Below are 23,363 nucleotides of genomic sequence, written 5' to 3'. Positions count from 1 at the left end.
AATTAATTACTTATAATGGGAAAAGCAGAAGAAGAAAAAGAAGAAGAAGAAGAAGGAGAAATATATTACCAAAATGCACCACCAGGTGAATCAGCTTCGTTAGTATCAGCGAATTCAGTAATTCTTCGGTTCCAACCTATAGCCAATATTCGCCCTTTCACCCATATGACGGATTGGACTTCACACCACTGTTCGATCTTCATATTTCTCAAACAAGTACCAGTGTTGAAGTTCCAAATTTTCAATGTACCATCATGTGCTCCAGTTAACAAACGCTGCCAACCTGGATCGAATGTGGCCGCAGTTATTTCAACTGGCTTTATCTCTCCATGTAACATGACGGTGTGTGCATCTTTTATCACTAGAAGACGTCTTCCATCCCAAGGATCCCAAACAATTATGTAGCTGTCTAAACCACATGTTATAACAGTCTAAAAAATATAAACTTTAGAGAAAAAAAAGATCGGCACTTGCTAAGTGCCGATAGAAGTGAATACTTATAGATTCGACTCAATTCGTTTCGATTCGATTGTATTATTTGATTCGATGCTATTCGATATATTTTATTTAATGTTATGTAATTTTATTTAATTTTATGTTTATTTTAGTTAATTTTATATAATTTTATTTAATTTTAGGTGATTTTATTAAATTTTATTTATTTTTATTTTATTTTATTTTATTTAATCAAAATCTATAGGATTGAAACCATTCCGAACCCAGTCAATAGAATCAAATTCGGGATCCATACCTACTTAGTTTTACCATAAAACATGTATCACACTATTTCTTTTGACAAAATTGAACAAACCGCCCCTACAGGGTTGAAACCACCTCGAAGCCAGCAAATAATTTAAAATTATCACATATCTCACACAAATATATCACAATCTCCACAACAGACTAGAGACTATAGGAAAACTACTCCAGGTACTAAATAGAGAATTCCTCACCAACAAAAGAAATGTTAAGAAAAACAAAGATGACAATTTATGAAACAATATATAGGTCAGTGTTGACATACGTAGCAAAAAACTGGATCTCAAACAGAAGACACCAGAATAGGATACAAGTAGTAGAGATGAAATACCTCAGAAGAACGATAGGGGCAAGAAGGATAATATACCGACTGAAAAATAAAGAAATAAAAAACAGAGTAAACCGTTACTTGACACAATAAAGGAGAAAAAATTAGCATGGTTCGGTCATATAACACGAATGAAGCATAACAGGCAAGTGAAAAGAGTGTAGGAAGCTAAACCAATAGGCAAACCAGAAAAGGCAGACCAATAAAAGAGTGGAACAGCAACATTAAGGGCAAATCTTGAAAGAAGCAACAAAATGGGGCAGAACAGAAAAGAATAAAGAAAATTCATCAAAAGCTAGGAGCACCTCCCTTGACACCTAACGGTAGAAGAGGAGCGAATATGTTTGCATGTACAGTGGAACCCCGATAAGTCGGCCCCGATAACCCGGAAGTCCGGCTAACCCGGACCGATTTTCATCAGATAAACATTTTGATTTTCAGTACATATTTTGTATTTTGACAATGACACCCGTTCTGGGCGTCGAAATGTTAATAAAATTATTTCAATTTAATTGTGGCTTATTTCCCATCAAAATAGTTAATTATCAGATAAACATTTCAAGAATAAAAATGTATGTATGTAATATAATATTTGAGAGATAATGTGTATTTGTGTAATTTGCAGAATTAATAATAGCCGGCAGAAACAACAGGCACCTGTCTGTAATATTCCTTTATTTTTTTATTTCAAACTGTGTTAGCATTGTTTAAGAAAGACTATTTAAAAAATCCTTTTTTAATCAATGGTCCTAGTTTTCACTGTTCTTAATACATAATAACAAAACATCGTTCCGATTGTGACTGTATGAATACAGTATTGTATTGTTCGCTTCCGTTTGCTTAGGTTTGTGTTTGCGTGTTTTTAGTAATTTAGATGTGTAGGTAATGTGCATATTTATATATATTTCATGTTATTTCAATTCTAACGGAGTTTATCTGTAAGTATACCGTATTTGATTAATTTTTACCATATTCTCCGGCTAACCCGGATTTTCGATAACCCGGATCGGCCGCGGTCCCGATTAATCCGAGTTATCGAGGTTCCACTGTAATTACTTCATAGTACACTTAAGAGGAAACAGTAGCGATCAACAGGTAGCGAAAACGCGTTCCAAGATTGCGGCTGTAATTTTGAATATTTTTTCGAGATATTTGGTACACGTATTCGTAATATAATAAAGAATGGCGATACAGAGCCCAATTTGAAAAATATATTAATATGTGGATATTACTCTGTAATTAAATACAATATTAAAAAAACGAGCCTGTACCGCCATTAAGAAGAACAAAAAAATACACTTTTTTCAAATATTTTTTTTTATCCGATGCCTAGATTTTGTGTCATTTTGGAACTACTAAAATTTTTTATTTCATTAGTAGTTCCAAAATTACACAAAATCTAGGCATCGGATAAAAAAGTTTATTTGAAGAAAGTGTATTTTTTGTTCTTCTTAATGGCGGTACAGGCTCATTTTCTTAATATTGTATTTAATTACAGTAATGCCACAGTAATTTCCACATATTAATATATTTTTCAAATTGGGCTCTGTACCGCCATTTTTTATTATATTACGAATACGTGTGCCAAATATCTCGAAAAAATATTCAAAATTACAGCCGCAATCTTGGAACGCGTTTTGGCTACCTGTTGATCGCTACTGTATCATCTTAAGAATAATACACCTGAGAAATCAGCGTTGTTTGAAGTCCAGCGTACCTCCGGTCGTGGGTGCAGATTAGTAATAAATCAAGACAATAGCTGATGACATATATAAGTTAAAATTAAAAGGATACCATTGTAAATGCTCTTTACACCTAATACATAATAGGATATAAAAAATGTTACCCTATACAGCTGATTGAACAATACCACTGACACACCACTTGTGTGCGTATTACCATCTGTATGTTCGGAGCTCTGTTTAGGACTTAACGGCAATGTTGCTATCATAATACAAGCTATAATCCACTGCCTACTTTCTGGGTTATATAACGTGGTTAAATGATTCCTATCCCCTAAAGCAGAAGGTAGCTCCAAATACGTTTGCAGCAATTCTTGAGCACCTACATCCCATACTTTTATGCATTTATCTTTGGAAAGGCTGTAGAGTATCGAACCATTGTCTTGAAACTGCAACTGGATTATACCTGTGTGATGACCGTAAAATGTACATATAGGTCTTCCTTGTACAAATGGGTTCCACACTCTCACTAAGCAATCCGGTCCTCCAGTTCCTACTAGATGGTTAGACTCGCTTACAGCAAAACTCCAAACTCCTCCTAAATAATGTGTCTATTATAAAAGATACATATTGAAAATTTTAAATGCTAAAACGAGAGAAATGGGGACAGGAGAAGCAATATTCTGTCTTCAAACTCTGGCACAAGGGTGCAAAAATCAACAAGCAAATCTTTTTGTCTGTTTAATATATTTTAAAAAGGTGTTCGATCGGGTACAGCACAGTACTTTGATAGAAAGATTTAACGACATCGGAAATGACAAAAAAGATTATCAAATTATAGAAGCTATTTATTGGAATCAGACAGCAATCATCAAGACCAATTGTAACATTTCAAGACAAATTGAAATACAACGAGGTGTCAGACAAGGTTGTGTGCTGTCACCGATACTGTTTAACGTCTACTCGGAGATAATATTTGTGAACGCTTTATTGCACTCTTCAAAAGGTATCAGGATAAACGGACAAATAGTAAATAACATCCGCTATGCAGACGACACTGTTTTAATGACTGATTCGGACCATAGTCTGCGAAAACAAAAGTTATAAAAAATATCAAAGAACAAAAATTTACCCCTTCCAATATATGTGAATCACCAACAGCTTGACTACGTCGATCATTACAAATATCTTGGGTGATGGGTCAGCAATTAAGTTTTTAATAACACATCAAAGTTTATATCCTACCAGATTAAAAACAATGGAAAATCCGTGACTGCTCTCGTTGTGTTACTCTTGTTCATTCAGAGAGAGGAGCATATGTATCGCCTGATGAGAGGCTCCAAAACCGGTAGAGATGCTTGCTGTACTCTCTGATTGAACTATAAATACAATACGACTGAAGTTTCAAGTTGCAACGATATTGAAAATAATGTTTATTCATTTTTAATTTATATATTTACTCTAAGTATATAAATATAATTTACCCTTATATAAGGGAAACATTTTCGCTGGAAATTTACCGCCTGATCAAATGGGATGTGAATTTTAAATTGTAAAATTCCCTCATCTTCCTATAGTTCTCAGAATCCTCATGGCTTGCATTTTTAGAAGCCTCGGATGGTGTAACCAGGGAAGGTTTTCCATTGTTTAATTGTTTTTAATCTGGTAAGATATAAAGTGGTACCATTTTATGTGCTATTAGATTAAACTTTTTTCTAGCAGATGTCGCTAGGGCATCCCTGCCATTTCGATCGTTGCAATTCGTGACTGCTCTCGTTGTATTAGCCTTGTTCATTCAGAGAGAAAAGCATATGTATCTCCTGATGAGGGGCTAACTAGCCCCGAAACCGGTAGAGTTACTTGCTGTACTCTCTGATTAAACTAGAAATACAACACGACTGCAGTTTCGGGTTGCAACGATATTGAAAATGTTTATTTATTTTTAATTTATATATATACTCTATTTGGAGTAGTAATAGTGTGGGCTGATTATCGGAGAATAGGCCATTTTTGGGAAAAGTTATTTACCAGCAATTTTATTGCTGGAATCGAATTATAAGATCCTATATATTAATAATATAGGTATGCAAAGTCCTCAGATAGTGTGCTACTTTTTTTATAAACAAAATGGCGCCCGAAAATCGTGTTTTTTTCAATTATTGCTCTATAACTCCGAAGATTTTAACTTTACAACAAAAACACTCAAATAAAAATTCACCGCGATTAAATTCTGCATAGAGATGTGTTTTTCTGATCTGCTCCGACGAAAATTTTCCTCGGAAAATGCGGGTTTTCCCAACAAAATCTTTAATTTTTAAATAAAGTTTTAGATAAGTAATTATCTACCAATAATTAAATAATTTGGTGACTTAAAACCCTTCTTGGTTTAGATTATAGTTCCAGAAGCTGGTGAAAATTAAACGAATATTTTAGCAACAATTCAATTGTTAATTAATAATTTACGGTCGCAATAATAACCAAAATAATTATGATACACTGATCAAACTTTGAAATCTTATAAATATGAGATGCCTATTTAATATTTTGTCGACGAAATATAATTTTTTTATTTTTTTGCATAATCTTTAAATGTTTAAAAAAAATAGTTATAAACAAATTAACGTTTCTCAAAAAGTTTTTATTTTATTAAAATTTTAAAAAATAACTAAAATGCGCATTTCAAATATCTTGAAAATGAATGCTTTAAAACTTTTTTGCAACCATTTGCAAAAAAGTTATGAAACAGCAAAGTAAACATACGATTACTATGGTGTTTATAATTTTTTTTAATTCTTTCAAAGCGTAGAAGTGTGTTTAAAGTACAAGCTAATTATTTACAAAAAATAACGATTATCAGTTTAATGGTTATATTTTAATTAATGATTATAAATATATTTTTTTGTAATTTACACGCGCGAAAGTAGAGTAATACAGTACTGTAGCTAAAATATTCACTCCGAGGGACGATCAGCCGCGCGACGTACACTTTTAATAAATAATGTATATGCTGCGTGTCAGTCGCTTCGAGTGAACATTTTAGCTCCGACTCTGTATCAGGCCTACCTTTGCGCTAAAAATTACAAAAAAAGTATTTTTAATCTTTGATTAAAATATAACCATTGCACTAATTTTTGACATTCTTTGTGAGTAATTAGATTGTACCATAGACTCACTTTTAAGCTTTGAAACAATTAAAACAAATTATAAACAACGGAGATTTCGTATATTTACTTTGCTGTTTCATAACTTTTTTGCAAATGGTTGGAAATTTTTTTTAAAGCTTTCATTTTCAAGACCTATGAAATACGCATTTTAAGTATTTTTTAAAATTAGAATATAATAAACAATTTCTGAGAAATGTTAATTTGTTTATAACAATTTTTTTTAAACATTTAAAGATTATGCAAAAAAATGAAAAAATTATATTTTGTCGACAAAATATTAAATAGGCATCACACCTTTATAATCTTTTTAAGTTTGATCAATGTCTCATGATTATTTTGGTTGTTCTTGCGACTGTAAATTGTTAATTAACAATTGAATTGTTGCTAAAGTATTCGTTTCATTTTCACCGGCTTCTGAATTTATAATCTATACCAAGAAAGCTTTTATTTCACCAAGCTATATAATTATTCATAAATAATTACTGGCCCAAAAAAATTATTTGAAAATTCGAGATTTTGTTGGGAAAACCCACATTTTCCGAGGAAAATTTTCGTCGGAGCAAATCGGGAAAAACATGCCTCTATGTAGAATTAAATTGGGGTGAATTTTTATTTGAGTGTTTTTGGTGTAAAGTTAAAATCTTCGGAGTTATAGAGCAATAATTGAAAAAAGTACAATTTGTCGGCGCCATTTTGTTTATAAAAAAAGTAGCACACTATCTGCGGACTTCGCATACCTATATTAATAATAAATAGGATCTTATAATTTGATTCCAGCAATAAAATTGCTGGTAAATAACCTTTCTTTGTACTTTACTAATTAGACCAGCGTATTATAACTATTTTTTTTTTCAAAATTTAAAGATTATGCAAAAAAAAGAAAAATTTATATTTTGTCGATAAAATATTAAATAAGCATCTCAACTTTATAATTTTTAAAAGTTTGATCAATGTATCATGATTATTTTGGTTATAATTGCGATCGTAAATTGTTAATTAACAATTGAATTGTTGCTAAAATATTCGTTTAATTTTCACCAGCTTCTGGAATTACAATCTATACCAAGAAAGATTTGATGTCACTAAGTTATTTAATTATTGATTAATAATTACTTACCTAAAACTTTATTTGAAAATTAGAGTTTTTGTTAGGAAAACCCGCATTTTCCGAGAAAAATTTTCGTCGGAGCAAATCGTGAAAAACATATCTCTATGCAGAATTTAATTGGGTGAATTTTTATTTGGGTGTTTTTGTTGTAAAGTTTAAATCTTCGAAGTTATAGAGCAATTATTGAAAAAAATACGATTTGTCGACGCCATTTTGTTTATAAAAAAAGTAGCACACTATCTGCGGACTTTGCATACCTATATTATTAATATATAGGATCTTATAATTCGATTCCAGCAATAAAATTGCTGGTAAATAACTTTTCCATGAATTTTGCTAATTAGCCCAGAGTATAAGGGAACCATTCTCGCTGGAAATTTACCGTCTGAGCAGATGGGATGTGAATTATAAATTGTAAAATTATCTGATCTTCCTATAGTTCTCAGAATCCGCATGGCTTGCATTTTTAGAAGCCTCGGATGGTGTAACCAGAGAAGGTTTTCCATTGTTTTTAATCTGGTAGGATATAAAATGGTATAATTTTATGTGCTATTAGATGAAACACTTTTTTCTAGCAGATGTCGCTAGGACATCCCTGCCATTTCGATAGTTGCAATCCCTGACTGCTCTCGTTGTATTGCCCTTGTTCATTCAGAGAGAAGAGCATATTATGTATATCCTGATGAGGGGCTATGAAGCCCCGAAACCGGCAGAGTTACTTGCTGTACTCTCTGATTGAACTAAAAATACAATACGACTGCAGGTTAGGGTTGCAACAATATTGAAAATGTTTATTCATTTTTAATTCAGCAATTAACTTGATTATAAACAATAAGTAAGAGCAAGAACAGAGATAGGCCGACAAGGCTTTATCAAAATGAAAAGCTTATTTTGTAACTTCTTCTTTAAGTACCGTACCCAAATTCTTAGGCGTGGGTAGCTTCCATAACAATTTGCCGATATCGTTCTCGATCTTGTGCGGCATGTAACAATTGATCTGCTGATAAGCCAGTCCATTGACGAAGGTTTCGGAGCCACGAATATTACTTCCGACCAATTCCTCTTTTTCCGTCGATCTTTCCATTGAGTATTAACTGCAGCATCCTCTATCTGCTACCTCTTATTATATGACCCAGATATTCAAGTTTTCTCTTTTTTATCATCTTGGTTAAATCACCTTCGCCTTGACCTACTCTGTTTAAGACTTCTCTGTTTGAAATGCGTTGAACCCAAGATATTCTGAGCATTCTACGATACGACCAATCTCAAAAGCTTCTAATTTGTTCATCATGTTAACCTTCATGATCCAGGTTTCACATCCATATAGTAATACAGGATACACATAACATTTTAGGAACTTGATTCTTAGTTGTAAGTTCAGTTGAGAGTTGCTCTCAGAATAGATCTAAGTTTCATAAATGCTCCTCTTGCAATTTCTATACGAGTTTTAATTTCTTCATCCGGATTTAGTGTCTCGTTTATCCAACATCCTAGGTATTTAAAATGGTTAACTTTTGTTATTGGTTCATCACTGACAATTAGTTGCATAGGGCCAACGTCTTGTTTACTAACCACAAGTAACTTTGTCTTTGTTGCATTTATGTTAAGTCCGTTATTGGAGCATTCTCTAGTGATTCGATCTATAAGGAATTGAAGATCTTCGATATTTTCAGCCATGATCGCGGTGTCGTCTGCATATCTGATGTTGTTAATAGTTTCTCCCCCGATTCGAACTCCAGATTGTCCTTCAAAGGCTTCATTAAAAATTATTTCTGAGTATACGTTAAACGAAGTTGGGGATAACACACAACCCTGTCTGACACCTCTTTGAATGCAAATTTTGTCTGTTTCTTTGCCGTCTACCAGAATAGAAGCTTCTTGATTCCAATATAGATGTTGTAACAGTCTCAGATCTTTATCATCTATTCCAATCATTTCTAGATATTCAAACAACCCATCATGTTGAACTCTATTAAACGCCTTCTCAAAATCTATAAAGCAGACGTAAATTGGTTTCTGTACTTCCCATGATCATTGAAGTAATGTTAACATTGAGAACAAAGCTTCCCTTGTTCCTTATCTTTCTCTGAAACCGAATCGTTTGTTTCCCATTGTCTTTTCACATTTCTGCTTTATTCTATTAAGAATTATCTTAAGAAGTAGCTTGAGAGAGTGGCTCATGAGACTAATCAGTCTAAAGTCTTTACATGATGATGTATTAGGTTTTTTTGGGAGTGGAATAAATGTAGACTCTAACCATATCTGTGGCATCATTCCAGTCTCGTATATATGGTTATAAAATGTTTGTTAGTTGTGAGACATTGTCGTCATCCAGAAGTTTGAGCCAGTCTGATGGTATTTGGTCAGGGCCTGGAGATTTCCCATTTTTGCTCTGTTTGATGGCTTTCTCTACTTCCGCTTTTAAAATACTAGGACCAGTATTCGTATACTTTGTGGTGTTAAGTGGTGGCCTCGTATCCATTAAGAGCTCTTTTATATAGTTAGTCCATTCTTCCTTTTTTTCATCCAAGTCGAGAATTATTTTACCGTTGGAGTTTCTCATAAAGTGAGGAGATCTTTTTCTCCGAGTGTAGGTAATTTCTTTAAGCTTTTTATGTATATTAAACTCGTCATGTTTTCTTTGTAGTTCTTCCATTTCACGACATCTTTGTCCCATCCAGTCCTCTTTTGCTCGCTTAACCTCGTATCTTATATGTCGATATATCTCTCTATATCGAATCTCGTCTTTGTTTTTCCAATTTCTTCTTTGTTGAATAAGGTCTAGTATTTTATCGGTTATCCAATCCTTTTTCTTTATTGGGTCTATTTCTGGTTTCAAAACTTTGTTTGCTAATGTGACCATGGTGGAATTCATGATATCTAGATTTTGACCGATATTTTCTTGTTCAGATCTTTCTAAATGTTTTTTAATCTCACGATTTATCTTATTTCCGAACTCATCTGCTATTACGGCATTTCTTAGGAGTCGAGTAGTAGGTTTCTTCTGCGTTGTGGGGGCTTTTATTCTTTTTAGTTTTAGTTTGAATCCAGCACAGAGCAGATTATGGTTAGTTGCTGCGTCTGCACTTGGGTATGTTTTTTCAGATGTAATACTGTTTCTAAACCTTCTATTAATGATAATGTAGTCAATTTAATTTCTGACTATCTTTCCCTCTTGATCAGCTGGAGATTTCCAGGTATGTAGTCGTCTTTTAGGTTGCTGAAACAAAGTATTTGCTATAATGCATTTCTCTTCTGGCAGAACTGTATTACTCTTTGCCCTCTTTCGTTCCTTTCTCCAAGTCCATACTTTCCGGTTATATCTTGTGTGATTTCGGCGCCAACTTTTGACTTAAAGTCTCCCATAATAATTGTAGCTTCATGTTTTCGGTAACAGTAGCATTAATATCAGTCTTAGATGTCGCTTTCTGCATTACTATCTATGGTCAATATGGAACGGAGGCCTGGACGACCTGGACGCTCAAGATAACGCTGATGAACAAGTTAAAGGGACGATTCCGAACAAGAATGCAAACCGCAAACTGCAAACCGCATACCGCAGACCGCAGCGACAGACCTACTAGTTCATATGGTTTCTTATGAGCTGTATGTCGAGTAGAGCGGCACTGTTGCCGCCGCATGCAGAACGTCGCCACCGCAGACCGCAGTACTGCACCAGAACCAGTAGTGTCGCCGACCGCAGAGCGACAACACGTATTTTTGCTGTTTCCAAATTGACTGAAAAGTAAAAAAGAATTGAATTTCTTTTGAAAATGAGTATTTCAAATGAATAAGAAGAGCAATTAATTAATTGTGTAGCAAAATATTCAGTTATTTACGACGCAAACTTCCTTCAAATTGTCTATTTTTAAATAGAGACCTAGTTGACTTCCTTTTTATTTTATAATGCAAAAGTAAAAGATCGTCGTCATCTTCTTCTTTCATCAAAAGATATAACATTAATTCATCGTTGTTCATTGAGTCTGACATCCTACTTATACGACTTTTAATATTATACTATTATAAATTCCCATCGTGCAATGCTGTGGTCGCTATTATGTAGATGCAGTTCAGTTCTGCTCGGAATTGGTCTGACCGCAGACGACACTGTCGCTGCAGTCTGCGGCTTGCGGTCTGCAGTCTGCAGCCACTTTCAGAATCGTACCTTAAGGGACGATTCCGAACAAGACCGCAAACCGCAGACCGCAGCGACAGACCTACTGGTTGATATGGTTTCTTATGAGCTGTATGTCGAATAGAGCGGCACTGTCGCCGCCGCACGCAGAACGTCGCCACCGCAGACCGCAGTACTGCATCAGAACCAATGTAGTGTCGCCGACCGCAGACAGATAACACACATTTTTGCTGTTTCCAAATTGACTGAAAAGTGAAAAGAATTGAATTTCTTTTGAAAATGAGTATTTCAAATGAAGGAGAAAAGCAATTAATTAGTTTTGTAGCAAAACATTCAGTTATTTACGACGCAAGCTTTCTTCAAATTGTCTATTTTTAAATAGAGACCTAGTTGACTTCCTTTTTCTTTATAATGCAAAAGTAAAAGATCGTCGTCATCTTCTTCGTCCATCAAAAGGTATAACATTAACTCATCGTTGTTCATTGCGTTTGACATCCTACTTATGACTTATACGACTTTAATATTATACTATTATAAATTCCCATCGTGCAATGCTGTTGTCGCTGTTACGTAGATGTAGATGCAGTGCAGTTGATGCAGTTCTGCTCGGAATTGGTCTGACCGCAGACGACACTGTCGCTAAAGTCTGCGGCTTGCGGTCTGCAGTCTGCAGCTACTTTCGGAATCGTACCTTTAGAAGCCTTTGAACTCTGACTTTACAGAACGATCTTGAAAATATCTTGGACAATCAAAGTTAAAAAAGTTAGCTATTATATCTGGGACACATAGTGAGAAACGAAAAGTACTCCCTCGCAAAACTAATCATCCAGGGGAAGAATGAGGGAAAACGGGGTCCCGGTAGGCGCCAGATTTAATGGTTTAAAAATATCAGAAACCTTGATTCAACATCCTTGTTTAAAGCCGCATTGGATAGAGACATATTGCCGGTGTAGTCGCTAACCTCCACTAAAGAAGGAGTCAGCAACGCAAGAAGAAGATAAAATACTAAAAAATTTGGAACAATACATTTTCAGTTTCTTTGCAGTCAAAGATAAGGTTATTTGGTGCTAATGAGCGGAGAAATGAATACGAAAATCAAAGAAAAGGCAAAAGAGATGAGGAATATAATGAAAAAGAAAATAAAGATTATGAGGATAAGTATAATAAGTAAGTATACCTATTCGCTATTAATGATTGAATTGTAACATTTCTGGCCTTGTAGGAAAGGGAAGTGTGTAGTATAAATATATAGAAAAAGCAAAATAAATAGTAAATATATTTTAAGCAATAAAAACATATTTATAAATTATAATAAAACTCACCGAATATTTTAAAACAGTAAAATTTACTTGCATCGGTTATATCTGTTATTTGAAGACCTTTGTAGCATTGAGCACACGATACAATACTATGTAAACTGGAATAATAACAAACTTGCCTTACGAAATCAGTATGGATGCTGTTAAATTCCGTACTTCTCATATGAGGTATAGCTCCTTTCAAAAATCTTTCGTATCGTGCTTCTCGTAACAGAATACCTGGTTGACTTTTGAAAGGACCTCTAGCTTCGGTATCTAAAAAACTTCATTTTTAAATATACCCCTTTATAGTTCTGTCTGTAAGTTCTGTCTGATGAGCTAATAATGGCGAAACATGTATCACAGAATGGCAGGTGGAAGAGGTGTGCATTTGCTTTTCGTATAATTATTTACACATTATTTTTTTATTGACAATTGTGTTGTATGTATCAGTGACGTAACCAGGAGGAAGGGTTTGGGGGTTATAACCCCCTATTGGGATGTACTTTAAGCTTAAATTGGCGGAATTCCATACCCGCCAGAAACGATACAGTAGTTTTAATCCTCCTCTTAGGATCATCCTGGTTACGCCGTTGGTATGTATGTATAATGAAAGAAAATAGTTCAAATAGACATTACCGATTAAAATCACTCTAATACTTCCAGAGGTATCTCCACAAATAAGCTTTGATGGTACTGATATATCTTTATCAAACGTGTAGTACATAGTAGTAATAGCATGGGGAAATGATACGATCATTACTCTTAACTCAAACTTTCTTGCCGATGTGTCATAAAACCTTAAATCCCTTTCGCTGCTAGAAGTGCAGATGACACTCACATCTGGAAGAACAGCCATATCGGTTACCATAGTACCCTGAACTTTTAGGTACGGACAAGTCGATTGGGCGGTTCGTTCCACTTGCATATCCAGTGACCAGTAGTTTATAACACCGTCAGGGCTGCATGTTACAATGCTTCCGTCATTCCACGTGCTAGATCTAAAAGATAATTATTTATGAAAATAAAAGAGAGACGTACTCACAATCATTTATTGTATTACTGCGACGACCGGTTTCGCTGTCTATAATTTGCACGGCATCATCAGGTTCCGGTAACAAATGATGCCGATACAAGGAATGATTTCTAAAGGTTGCACTATTATACCTTCTTGCCCAATTTTTGCTAATAGGGAACTGATGGAAAGGATAGACTATGCTGCATTGATTAGCAAATCTTTGGGCAAGTTCTTGAGGGTGGCAGAAAGTGGCGAAAGCATAGATGTAATAACCTGTAGATTAGGCTAGGTATGGGCCGATCTGTGTATCGAGGTGTAACGTCAATATTAAGGATTGAGTGATCTAGCCATCTTTGTCAGTCACATGCTCGGGATCGCTTGGTTAAAAGAGATAGATAGACCACCGATCGACTGTTTCCGCGTTGCGGTTTTTTGCTCAGTATAGTATGCCTTGTCTACAGTTACTATGTCTATGGGCGAAAGACAGCCAACAACTTCGTGTTGCAGTGGTACAGTAGGCGGTACTGTAGACTAATATAAGCCTTCACAGTTTGAGAGAGAGAGAGAGAGAGAGAGAGAGAGAGAGAGAGAGAGAGAGAGAGAGAGAGAGAGAGAGAGAGAGAGAGCGAGAGAGAGAGAGAGAGAGAGGGAGAGAGAGAAAGAGAGAGAGAATTATACTTTATTGATACAATATACCAAAAGGCTATCGACCGAAGTCCTTCAGCCACTTCACAGTTTGTTTTCAGTATTTTTTAAATTTTAAATAATATTAATATCTCTATCATCAGAGTTGGCAGGCTTTGCAGATCAAGACTGATGTAATTTCTTTTTCGATTAGAGACATACATTGTACCTAGATAGTTATATCCATATTCATCGACTTTATGTCGTTTAATTGAATACTTTTCAGTATGTAGTCTTCATTTAATTTAAACCCAATCAATGTTTGGATTTACGGTTATTAGCGCAAGTACTTCAATATTCACTGAATATGGAGTGATAAGACCGAAAACGTTCGTTCCAAACAATAATTAACATTTGTGAAGGTTTAAAATATTTGGAAGAGAGAAAACAAAGAATAATTCTATTATTATTAATTAAAGCCTGAAAACAAAAATGAAAGAATTTCAAACTGTATACGAGCCGATGCTACTCTACGGTAGTGAAACGTGGACAGTGAACAACAACATCCGTAGTAAAATTCAAGTATGCGAAATGCGATATTTACGTGCGGTATATTTACGTGATCGTATAAGAAATGAAGACATACGTGAAAGGTGCGGTATTGGAAGGACATTAGACAAACTTGAAACGAAACAGTTATCGTAGTTCGGACATATGACGAAAATGAGTGAAGGTAGAACTGTAAAGAGGGTATTGAAAACGGCATCCGACAACAAACAACGAAGAGGCAGGCCAGCAAGAACGTGGAACGCAAATATTGGAAAGGCTTGCGTAAAAAGAAATATTGGATGGAGAGAAGCAGAAAGACTAGCTACTGACCGAAAGGCATGGAGACGTCTGATTTCTCCACTTACCTCGACACCGTAAGGTACAAGAGGACGGCTTAAGTTTTTATTAAATAAAAGATGAAGCTTTTTAATCCTAAAAGCAACATCAATAATATTGAAAATATTAAAAATATTACTAAAAGATTTTTAAATTGAAAAACTTATTGGTACATTTTTCTGGTGACACATCCAAGGCTTCTAAAGTTTGCAAGCCAAATGGATGCTGCAGTGAAGACAAAGGGAAGGAATTCTACACTATGCAATTCACATCCCCGTCTGCAGCTTGGTAAAGTTCCAACGGAAAATGCACCTAGTTACTCTACGGAGTAATACGAATATAAAATAAAAATGTATACCATTTTTATTCAGTTGCAATGCGAAGGCAAAACAATCTTACTTTTCAATTAGAATACGGAGTGCAATCCAGCTCTCTGAATCGCGATTTTCGATTCTTATTGGAATCTCATCGGAGAGAGCGCAGGCTTGTTCTCCATATCCTAACTGACCAGCACCGAGAGTTTTTCCCACACATTGCAACTGAAACAAATAGGGTAGGTAACTAGCGTCATCTGGCAATTGAAAGATGAAGTTTTTAAATCCTAAAAGCAACATTAATAATATTGAAAATATTAAAAATATTACTAAAAGATTTTTAAATTGAAAAACTTATTGGTACATTTTCCTGGTGACACCTCCAAGGCTTCTACAATTTGCAAGCCAAATGGATGCTACATTGAAGACAAAGGGAAGAAATTCTACACTATGCAATTCACTACGTTTTGCCTTCGCATTGCAACTGAATAAAAATGGTATACATTTTTATTTTATATTCGTATTACTCCGTAGAGTAACTAGGTGCACTTTCCGTTGGAACTTTACCAAGCTGCAGACGGGGGTGTGAATTGCATAGTGCAGAATTCCTTCCCTTTGTCTTCACTGCAGCATCCATTTGGCTTGCAAATTGTAGAAGCCTTGGAGCTGTCACCAGGAAAATGTACCAATAAGTTTTTCAATTTAAAAATCTTTTAGTAATATTTTTAATATTTTCAATATTATTAATCTTGCTTTTAGGATTGAAAAACTTCATCTTTCAATTGCCAGATGACGCTAGTCACCTACCCTATTTGTTTCAGTTGCAATGTGTGGGAAAAGCTCTCGGTGCTGGTCAGTTAGGATATGGAGAACAAGCCTGCGCTCTCTACGATGAGATTCCAATAAGAATCGAAAATGGCGATTCAGAGAGCTGGATTGCACTCCGTACTCTAATTGAAAAGTAAGATTATTTTGCCTTCGCATTGCAACTGAATAAAAATGGTATACATTTTTATTTTTATTAATTGTTCAATTATTCTAACAAAAGCCCAAATAGATGATAAAGACAGGCGTATAATACAAAATTTATACTGGAACCAATCAGCCACAATAAGAACAAATCTTGGAGATGAACCAACGGAAGCGATCCAGATTCTACGGGGCATTAGATAATAATGTATACTTTCACCTATATTATTTAATCTATATAGAGGAAATATTTAGTCAAGCCTTGGAAAATTGCGATTATGATTACCGGTATTCAAATACAAAAGTAACAGAAGTAATCAAAGTAATCAAAATAATCTACTTTAAATGATTACTTTATACGAAAGTAACGATTTGTAACGAATACTCGAAAGTAACTGTAATCAACATCACTAGTAGAATAGAGAAGGCTAGAAGTGCGTTCAATAACATGGCAAAACTCTTTAAAAGTCACAACCTTAATCTGGAGATAAAGGTAAGGCTCCTACGATGTTATATTATCTTCTCAATATTATACTACGGAGTTGAATCCTGGACACTCACTGAAGCGATGGAGAAAAAACTTGAACACTTCGAGATGTGGCTATACAGGCGAATCCTAAGGATATCATGGACGGACAAGATAATCAACGAGACCGTATTACGAAGAATGGGGAAAGAAAGAGAGGTGATGTATACCATTGAAAGGAGAAAGTTAGAATATCTCGGACACATAATGAGAAATGGCACTAAAGAGAGATTACTGAAGGTAATCCTTCAAGGAAAAGTATTCGGAAAGCGAGGAATTGGGAGAAGAAGAATATCATGGTTAAAGAACCTGAGGAAATGGTTCTCCACAACAACAACTAATCTGTTTAAAGCATCAGTTAATAATTTAATTATAGACAGAATGATCGCCAATATTCGAAACGAATAGGTACCAAAAGAAGAAAAATTATTTAATGTACATAAAAAAAAAGAATGTGTGTGTACTTTGTACGCACGTAAGAAGTTATACTTCTATTATTATGATTTCAACGAAATTAATATACTTAACAGGTTATTTGTATTTTATTTAAATATTAAACTAACTTTCTTTACCTACCACTTTTAAAAAAATTTTATTAAAACGATACCAAAAATATATAAAAAAAAAAAAGAATATGAATCGTCCGGGATTTGAACCCGGGACCTCTTGATCTCCGGTCACACGCTCTACCACTGAGCTATATACCTTTTGCTTTGACAGGTTACAAGATTTCTCATACATACTGGCAAATTTAATAGACCAAGTGAAGTGTACAAAAATACTTTAAATATACTTACTATTATTATAAAATATCTTATTCCCGAGGAAGACAAATCCAAAGACACAAAAATTATAATAAATAATACATTTACTAAGAACACTAATATATCCTTTTATATGATATGATATGCCTTATTTGCGCTGACAGCGCTGATACATACGTATCTTGAAAGATTAGCAACGAAATACATACTGTCTGTGTGCACATGCGCCCAAAAAAAGAAGTATAACTTCAAAAATAGTAATAAAAATATACCTGTCGGGTCTAACGGTGGGATAAAATGCTATACGATTTACATTATGGCGGTGATTACTCTTTAGCATAGTCGGAGAATCTGGAATTGGAGGATCTAATGTTTTGTATTCAACGCTTACTTCTTGTTGTTCGTATCCTAATATTAAATAGGATATGAAATCATCCCAGGTAACATAACCATTACTAAAATTTGTATATTTTAGAATAATCAATAAATAACATTAATAGCCCAATAAATGACCGTTTTGGAGTGTAATTTTCAGGGGCAACTCCGAATTTCATGAAAATTTGGATTTAGGTTCTACTTAAACTCCACTTCAAAGTTGAATTTGTGCCGTTGGTTGCTTTTACTTGGGGGGTGACAGGCACCCCTTCTCGGGGGGTGAAAAACGCATGTTTAAAATAAGCCCGGAAATGGATAAACTGACAGATTATAAGCAATTTTCGTTCTATAAAGTTTTTTACGTAAGTTAATACTTTTTGAGTTATTCGCGATTGAAAATATTGATTTTTCGACAAAAACACTACGTTTTCAGACAGTTTTTCGCCAATAACTCAAAAAGTAAATATTTTATCGAAAAAAATATTCTCAGCAAAAGTGTAGCTTATAAAAAAACGAAAAAACGGTGTGTCAGTAAAGTCTATAAATTGAGTAAAAGCAAAGTTGTAGCTCATGAAAAGTACGTTCTTATTCGTCTAATTCCAAATCGAATAATTCAACGCGAAATGACCGAAAAATTAAACAATTTTGGGGAAAAGTTTATTTATATTTTTAAAGTATTTAAAAAAAAGCTTTATATTTGTTTTTTACAAAAATTTATAGCGTCAAAAAATAAACGAGTTTTTCGAGACGAGACGAGACGAGACCTTTTTTTGGTATAAAAAATCGTGAAAATCTCCTTCTATTTAGCACCCTAAATAAAATTAATCGTTACCGCTTTACCACTTATTTTAACTGTATGTGTATTGTTTATATGATCTGTAAGTTTGATTGGTTTAAAGTGCTTATTTTTGAAAAAAATTGGTTTTATAGTAAAAAAAAATTTCTAAAAATTTTTGAAAAAATTCCTTTTTTCAAAATAACTTAAAAAGTATTAGTGATAAGAAAAATCTTAAACAGTAAAAAATGTAGGTTTTGCTATTATAAATATGCTAGTTTCATTTTGTTTTTCCGTGAGACAAAAATTGGTTAAGACATGGCTGTTCAAAATTTGCATACACTCGTGGATAGTGATCCGTTCAAGCTTTTTCAACTATAACCCTTCCAAAAATAAGCACTTTAAACCGGCGAGACTGACAAATCGTATAAAAGATAGATAAGTAAGTAAATTGTTTGTAAAGCGGTAGCGATTAATTTCATTTGGTGAGCTAAACACGGGGAGATTTTCATGATTTTTTTACCAAGAAAAAGAGGGCCAACTTTATTTTGAGCGTAGCTCGCTTATTTTTAATGCTAGAAACTTTTATGAACAATTAAAATAAAGCTTTTTATAAACACTTTAAAAAAGTTTAAATGGGTTTTTCCCGAAAAGTGCTTAATTTTTCGGTGATTTCACCTTGAAATATTCGATTTGGAATTAGGCGAATAAGAACGTATTTTTCATGAGCTACAACTTTGTTTTTACTCGATTGATAGACTTTACTGATACACCATTTTTTGAAATTTTTTATAAGCTACACTTTAGCTGAGAATATTTTTTTGATCAGATATTTACTTTTTGAGTTATTTGCGAAAAACCCTCTAAAAACGTAGTTTTTCTGTCGAAAAATAAACATTTTCAATCGCAAATAACTCAAAAAGTATTGACTAACACAAAAACTATATGGAATAAAAAATGCTTAAAATCAGTCAATTTATCCATTTCCGGTCTTATCTTGAACCTATATTTTTTCACCCCCGAGAAGGGGTAATTGTCACCCCCCAAGTAAAAGCAACCAACGGCACAATTTCAACTTTGAGGTGGAGGGTAAGTAGAACCTAAATCCAAATTTTCATGCAATTCGGAGTTGCCCCTGAAAATTACACGGTATCGCCGTATTTCTCGTTCATTTACTGGGCTATAATAATCTGGCTTCTAATTAGAAAGAGTTCCTACAACGGTTGAAATAAAAAAAGTAAAAACAACAAAATGGAATTAAACATGCGACATTATCAATAATATCGGCATTATCGATATCGGCAAATTGTCATGGAAGCTACCCACGCCTAAAATTTGGCCTACTTAAAAAAAAGATTATCAAGAACAAGGATAATTAAAAGAAAAAACAATGTTTTCTTCTTGATGTGTCTATCTGTGACTAATGTGACTAATGGCGATCATCATGGAAATCTTAATCTTATCTGCAGCAGTGCCGAAAAGCTGCACAGATGTTGTGTTGAACTAAGTTCTGAATTTTGTTAACCAAGATGTTCTTCTTCTTCCTGGGCCTGGCTTTCCAAATATTTTTTCTTTCAGGATGGCAGACCACTTGCTCTTATCTTTGTCGACTTCCACAAAGCATTTGAAACAGTGAAAACAGTTGCTATCTTAAAAGCACTATCATAATGCAGAATAGACCACAGGTATGCGAATATGATTCGAAATACAGTGGAACCCCGATAAGTCGGCCTTCGATAACCCGGAAGTCCGGCTAACCCGGACCGATTTTCGTCAGACAAAACAAGCATTTTTGCAGTTTGACTGCGTTTTTTACCAAGAAATCAACAATACTCTATACAACTGTACGTAATTTTGATGTATTGTCCATATATATTAAATGTTTTCGCAATCATAATGGAGTTTACCTGGAAGTATACAGGGTGTCCAGAAACTCTGTAACAACTAGCTGATGATTTTCTGTTGGAGTGAATGAAAAGGGAGTGGTAAACTCCAACAGAAGTAGTAAAGAAGAAGATCTACTTAATGTAGCCAAAGGACAAAAATGTGTGGCTTCTCCGTTGAAGAAGCTGGAGTAACTAAAATACAACTTTGTAGTAGTATTTGTATGGAAGGATGCCAAGACAAAGAATATCGAATTGATACAGGACTAGAGATGAGAAATCATTAATAGATAGATATAACTTGAATGGCTAGCTAAATATGTATGAGAAGGGCCACTTGACACTCAAGGAAGGATTCGGCCAATTTGCACGGCTATTTTTGGCCAGACAATAGATTAAAGGAAGTGACAATGATGGCTCGAAAAGAAGATATGAAGATAATGTTCAGAAAATAGATAGAGTAAATATAATAATATACTGAAAATAGAATGAATTTTTGGGCGCCAGAAGAAGGATAACTAGGTTAACGCTCTTCCAGGTATTCTACGCTGCTATAGAGTATGTTAAATTTGTAGTACAAGTATGTGAAAAGTTATTAAAGATTATTAAATTATAAAATATACTACTAAAAATAAAGGAGTAATAAGAAAAAAAAAATCACAATAAATGTATATTTATTGAATGTAACTACTAGATCTTTTTAACAATCTCTGAGTTAGGACAAGTAACTAGTGTGTAACTCTAACATGACAGGAAAAAGTGATACTAGTGAAAGTCAATTACAAAATCATCATACAACTATGATCTAAGAATACTCTTTATAAGGTTAGAAAAACTGACTACGGGTACCTCTAATACAGGAAGTACAACTTACAACTAGGTTAGTAGAACCCTCACCAAATAATAATTGTACGTTTATAATACGTACACCTTAATTAAATACTACCTGATACTATATATAACATATAAATACCTCACTGTGAGTGGGACAGGCACAAGCCTTATTGAATAAATAAACCTACGAGTGGATACACAGATCCTTTTCCTAACTCGTGGTTTATAATAGTAATAATAACAAGTGAAACCAAAAACTAATCTGAGGGATTAGAATCCAGAAGTTCATATGAATTTAATAAATTAAAGTTAAAGTTAAATAAAGTTAATAAGTTAAAGTTAAGTAAAGTTAATAAGTTCGAGTTAAATAAAGTTAATAATTACAATTTTGACTAATATGTGAAGTTAATTTTTAAAAATTTAATTAAACATATACTAAAATAATGGAATGAGTTTAAATAATTATACAAAAGTGGAACACAGCCTAAAAATAATCAAGATAAGAGTACCGACTACTATTATCAGGGAAAATATCTGAGCTCAGAAATTTATACCTTTATAGATTGCAGAGTGTTGGGGAACGCTATCAATTAAATATTATGTTGTAAAGAAAAAAAAACCTATAAAAAATATAAAGCAGGAAAAATGTGTGTGCAATTGAACTATAAAAAAAAATGTACTAAATATCACAAAACCAGTCTGTCTTTAATAAGAGCACAGTAAATGTTCCCAAACAAACCACTCTTTCCTAATCTTGAAGTTGATGTAATGAGCACCCAAGGGTGCTAACTCTCGCTAGCAGCTGTCCTGCTGGAGGTACAGGAGAGGAAGACTGGTAGAAAGCAGCTGAAGGTACTCAAAACTGTTGGAAAGCAGCTGGAGGTACTCAAAAAAAGAAAATGTGGAAATAATCCAGGCTGGTCGCCTATTGATTGTTTCTCTCTGTGTGGTCTGGCCTTGGTGTTGTTGTAGGGTGGCTTTAAGATTTCATGGTAGGTGCTAAAAAAAAACACAGTGTGGTGTTACTACCAATCTACCAATGTCAAAAAAAAAGAAGCAAGAGATACGAGGAGGTGTTTTTATTCCTATGGGAATAAGAAGAAATAGGTCATTAAGTCCAAAAACTTGAATGACTAGACAGCTTGACCTTTTATCAGGTTGCTATCAGATGACCTTGGTCAAATAACACAAGTAATTTCCAATTGAAATACAAAATATAATTACTGTGAAAGAATATTTTATTATAATATATACACCGGTATATAGATATATTATACAAGGATGAAATATAGTAAGACTAAGCGATGGATACTTATTTGTTCATCGTTCAAAAGATAGGAGTTCTGTAGACTTGAAAGGAATATAAAAAATGGAGTTTAAATTAGCTCTATTTTCCAACTGGAAGCACAAATTAACAACGAATATTGAATTATCTCTAGATGAGTTTGATCCATGAAAATAAAACATAAAAACCATGAAAATAGACTATGTGAAACTTAGTTAGCAAATGTCAAGGACTTCCAAAATGGCTGAATAAAATACTTAATAAAATGTGTATTTACCGGGGTAGAACTCATTGGATATAGTATGCTCTAAAATTCTTCAAATCCACTGCTGCTGGATAACTTCACTATACTTTTATTGTAATATTTAATCAATTTGGAACTGAGAATTAGAGGTGAATAATTGAGTCTAATGACCCCGCACACTACGATTCAGACCGAACACTCGAGAAACAATGGCAATCCAAGGCTCACGTTCACAGCTGAATCCTTCGTACCCCTCTACTAAGCATTGGCTGTCAAAGTGGGGAAACCAATGTTGCCACGTTTTAAATGTGACGTCATCAAGCATTTAAAAATTCTGAGATGGGTTTAAGTTCTATTTGAATAAACATTGAAAGAAAATAATTCTGAAAATAA

General features: G+C 34.0%; 1 protein-coding gene across 1 annotated transcript in view; it reads right to left on the bottom strand.

Moving 5' to 3' along the window:
- Window positions 1–23,363, bottom strand: part of LOC114331270 (WD repeat-containing protein on Y chromosome) — a 97,867-nt gene that overhangs the window by 57,915 nt on the left and 16,589 nt on the right. Inside the window, exons 2-6 of the mRNA XM_050649188.1 lie at window positions 17,847–18,029; window positions 13,114–13,475; window positions 12,499–12,750; window positions 2,934–3,367; window positions 70–431 (exon numbers count right to left, since the gene is read on the bottom strand). Coding sequence (XP_050505145.1) covers window positions 70–431; window positions 2,934–3,367; window positions 12,499–12,750; window positions 13,114–13,475; window positions 17,847–18,029 — 1,593 coding nt within the window. The remainder of the gene's footprint in view (window positions 1–69; window positions 432–2,933; window positions 3,368–12,498; window positions 12,751–13,113; window positions 13,476–17,846; window positions 18,030–23,363) is intronic.

The sequence above is a fragment of the Diabrotica virgifera genome, chromosome 4, assembly GCF_917563875.1.
Source record: "Diabrotica virgifera virgifera chromosome 4, PGI_DIABVI_V3a".
Classification (NCBI taxonomy): Eukaryota; Metazoa; Arthropoda; class Insecta; order Coleoptera; family Chrysomelidae; genus Diabrotica; species Diabrotica virgifera.
The sequence above is the reverse complement of the archived record's forward strand: the minus strand, read 5'-3'. Positions and strand labels throughout refer to the sequence as shown.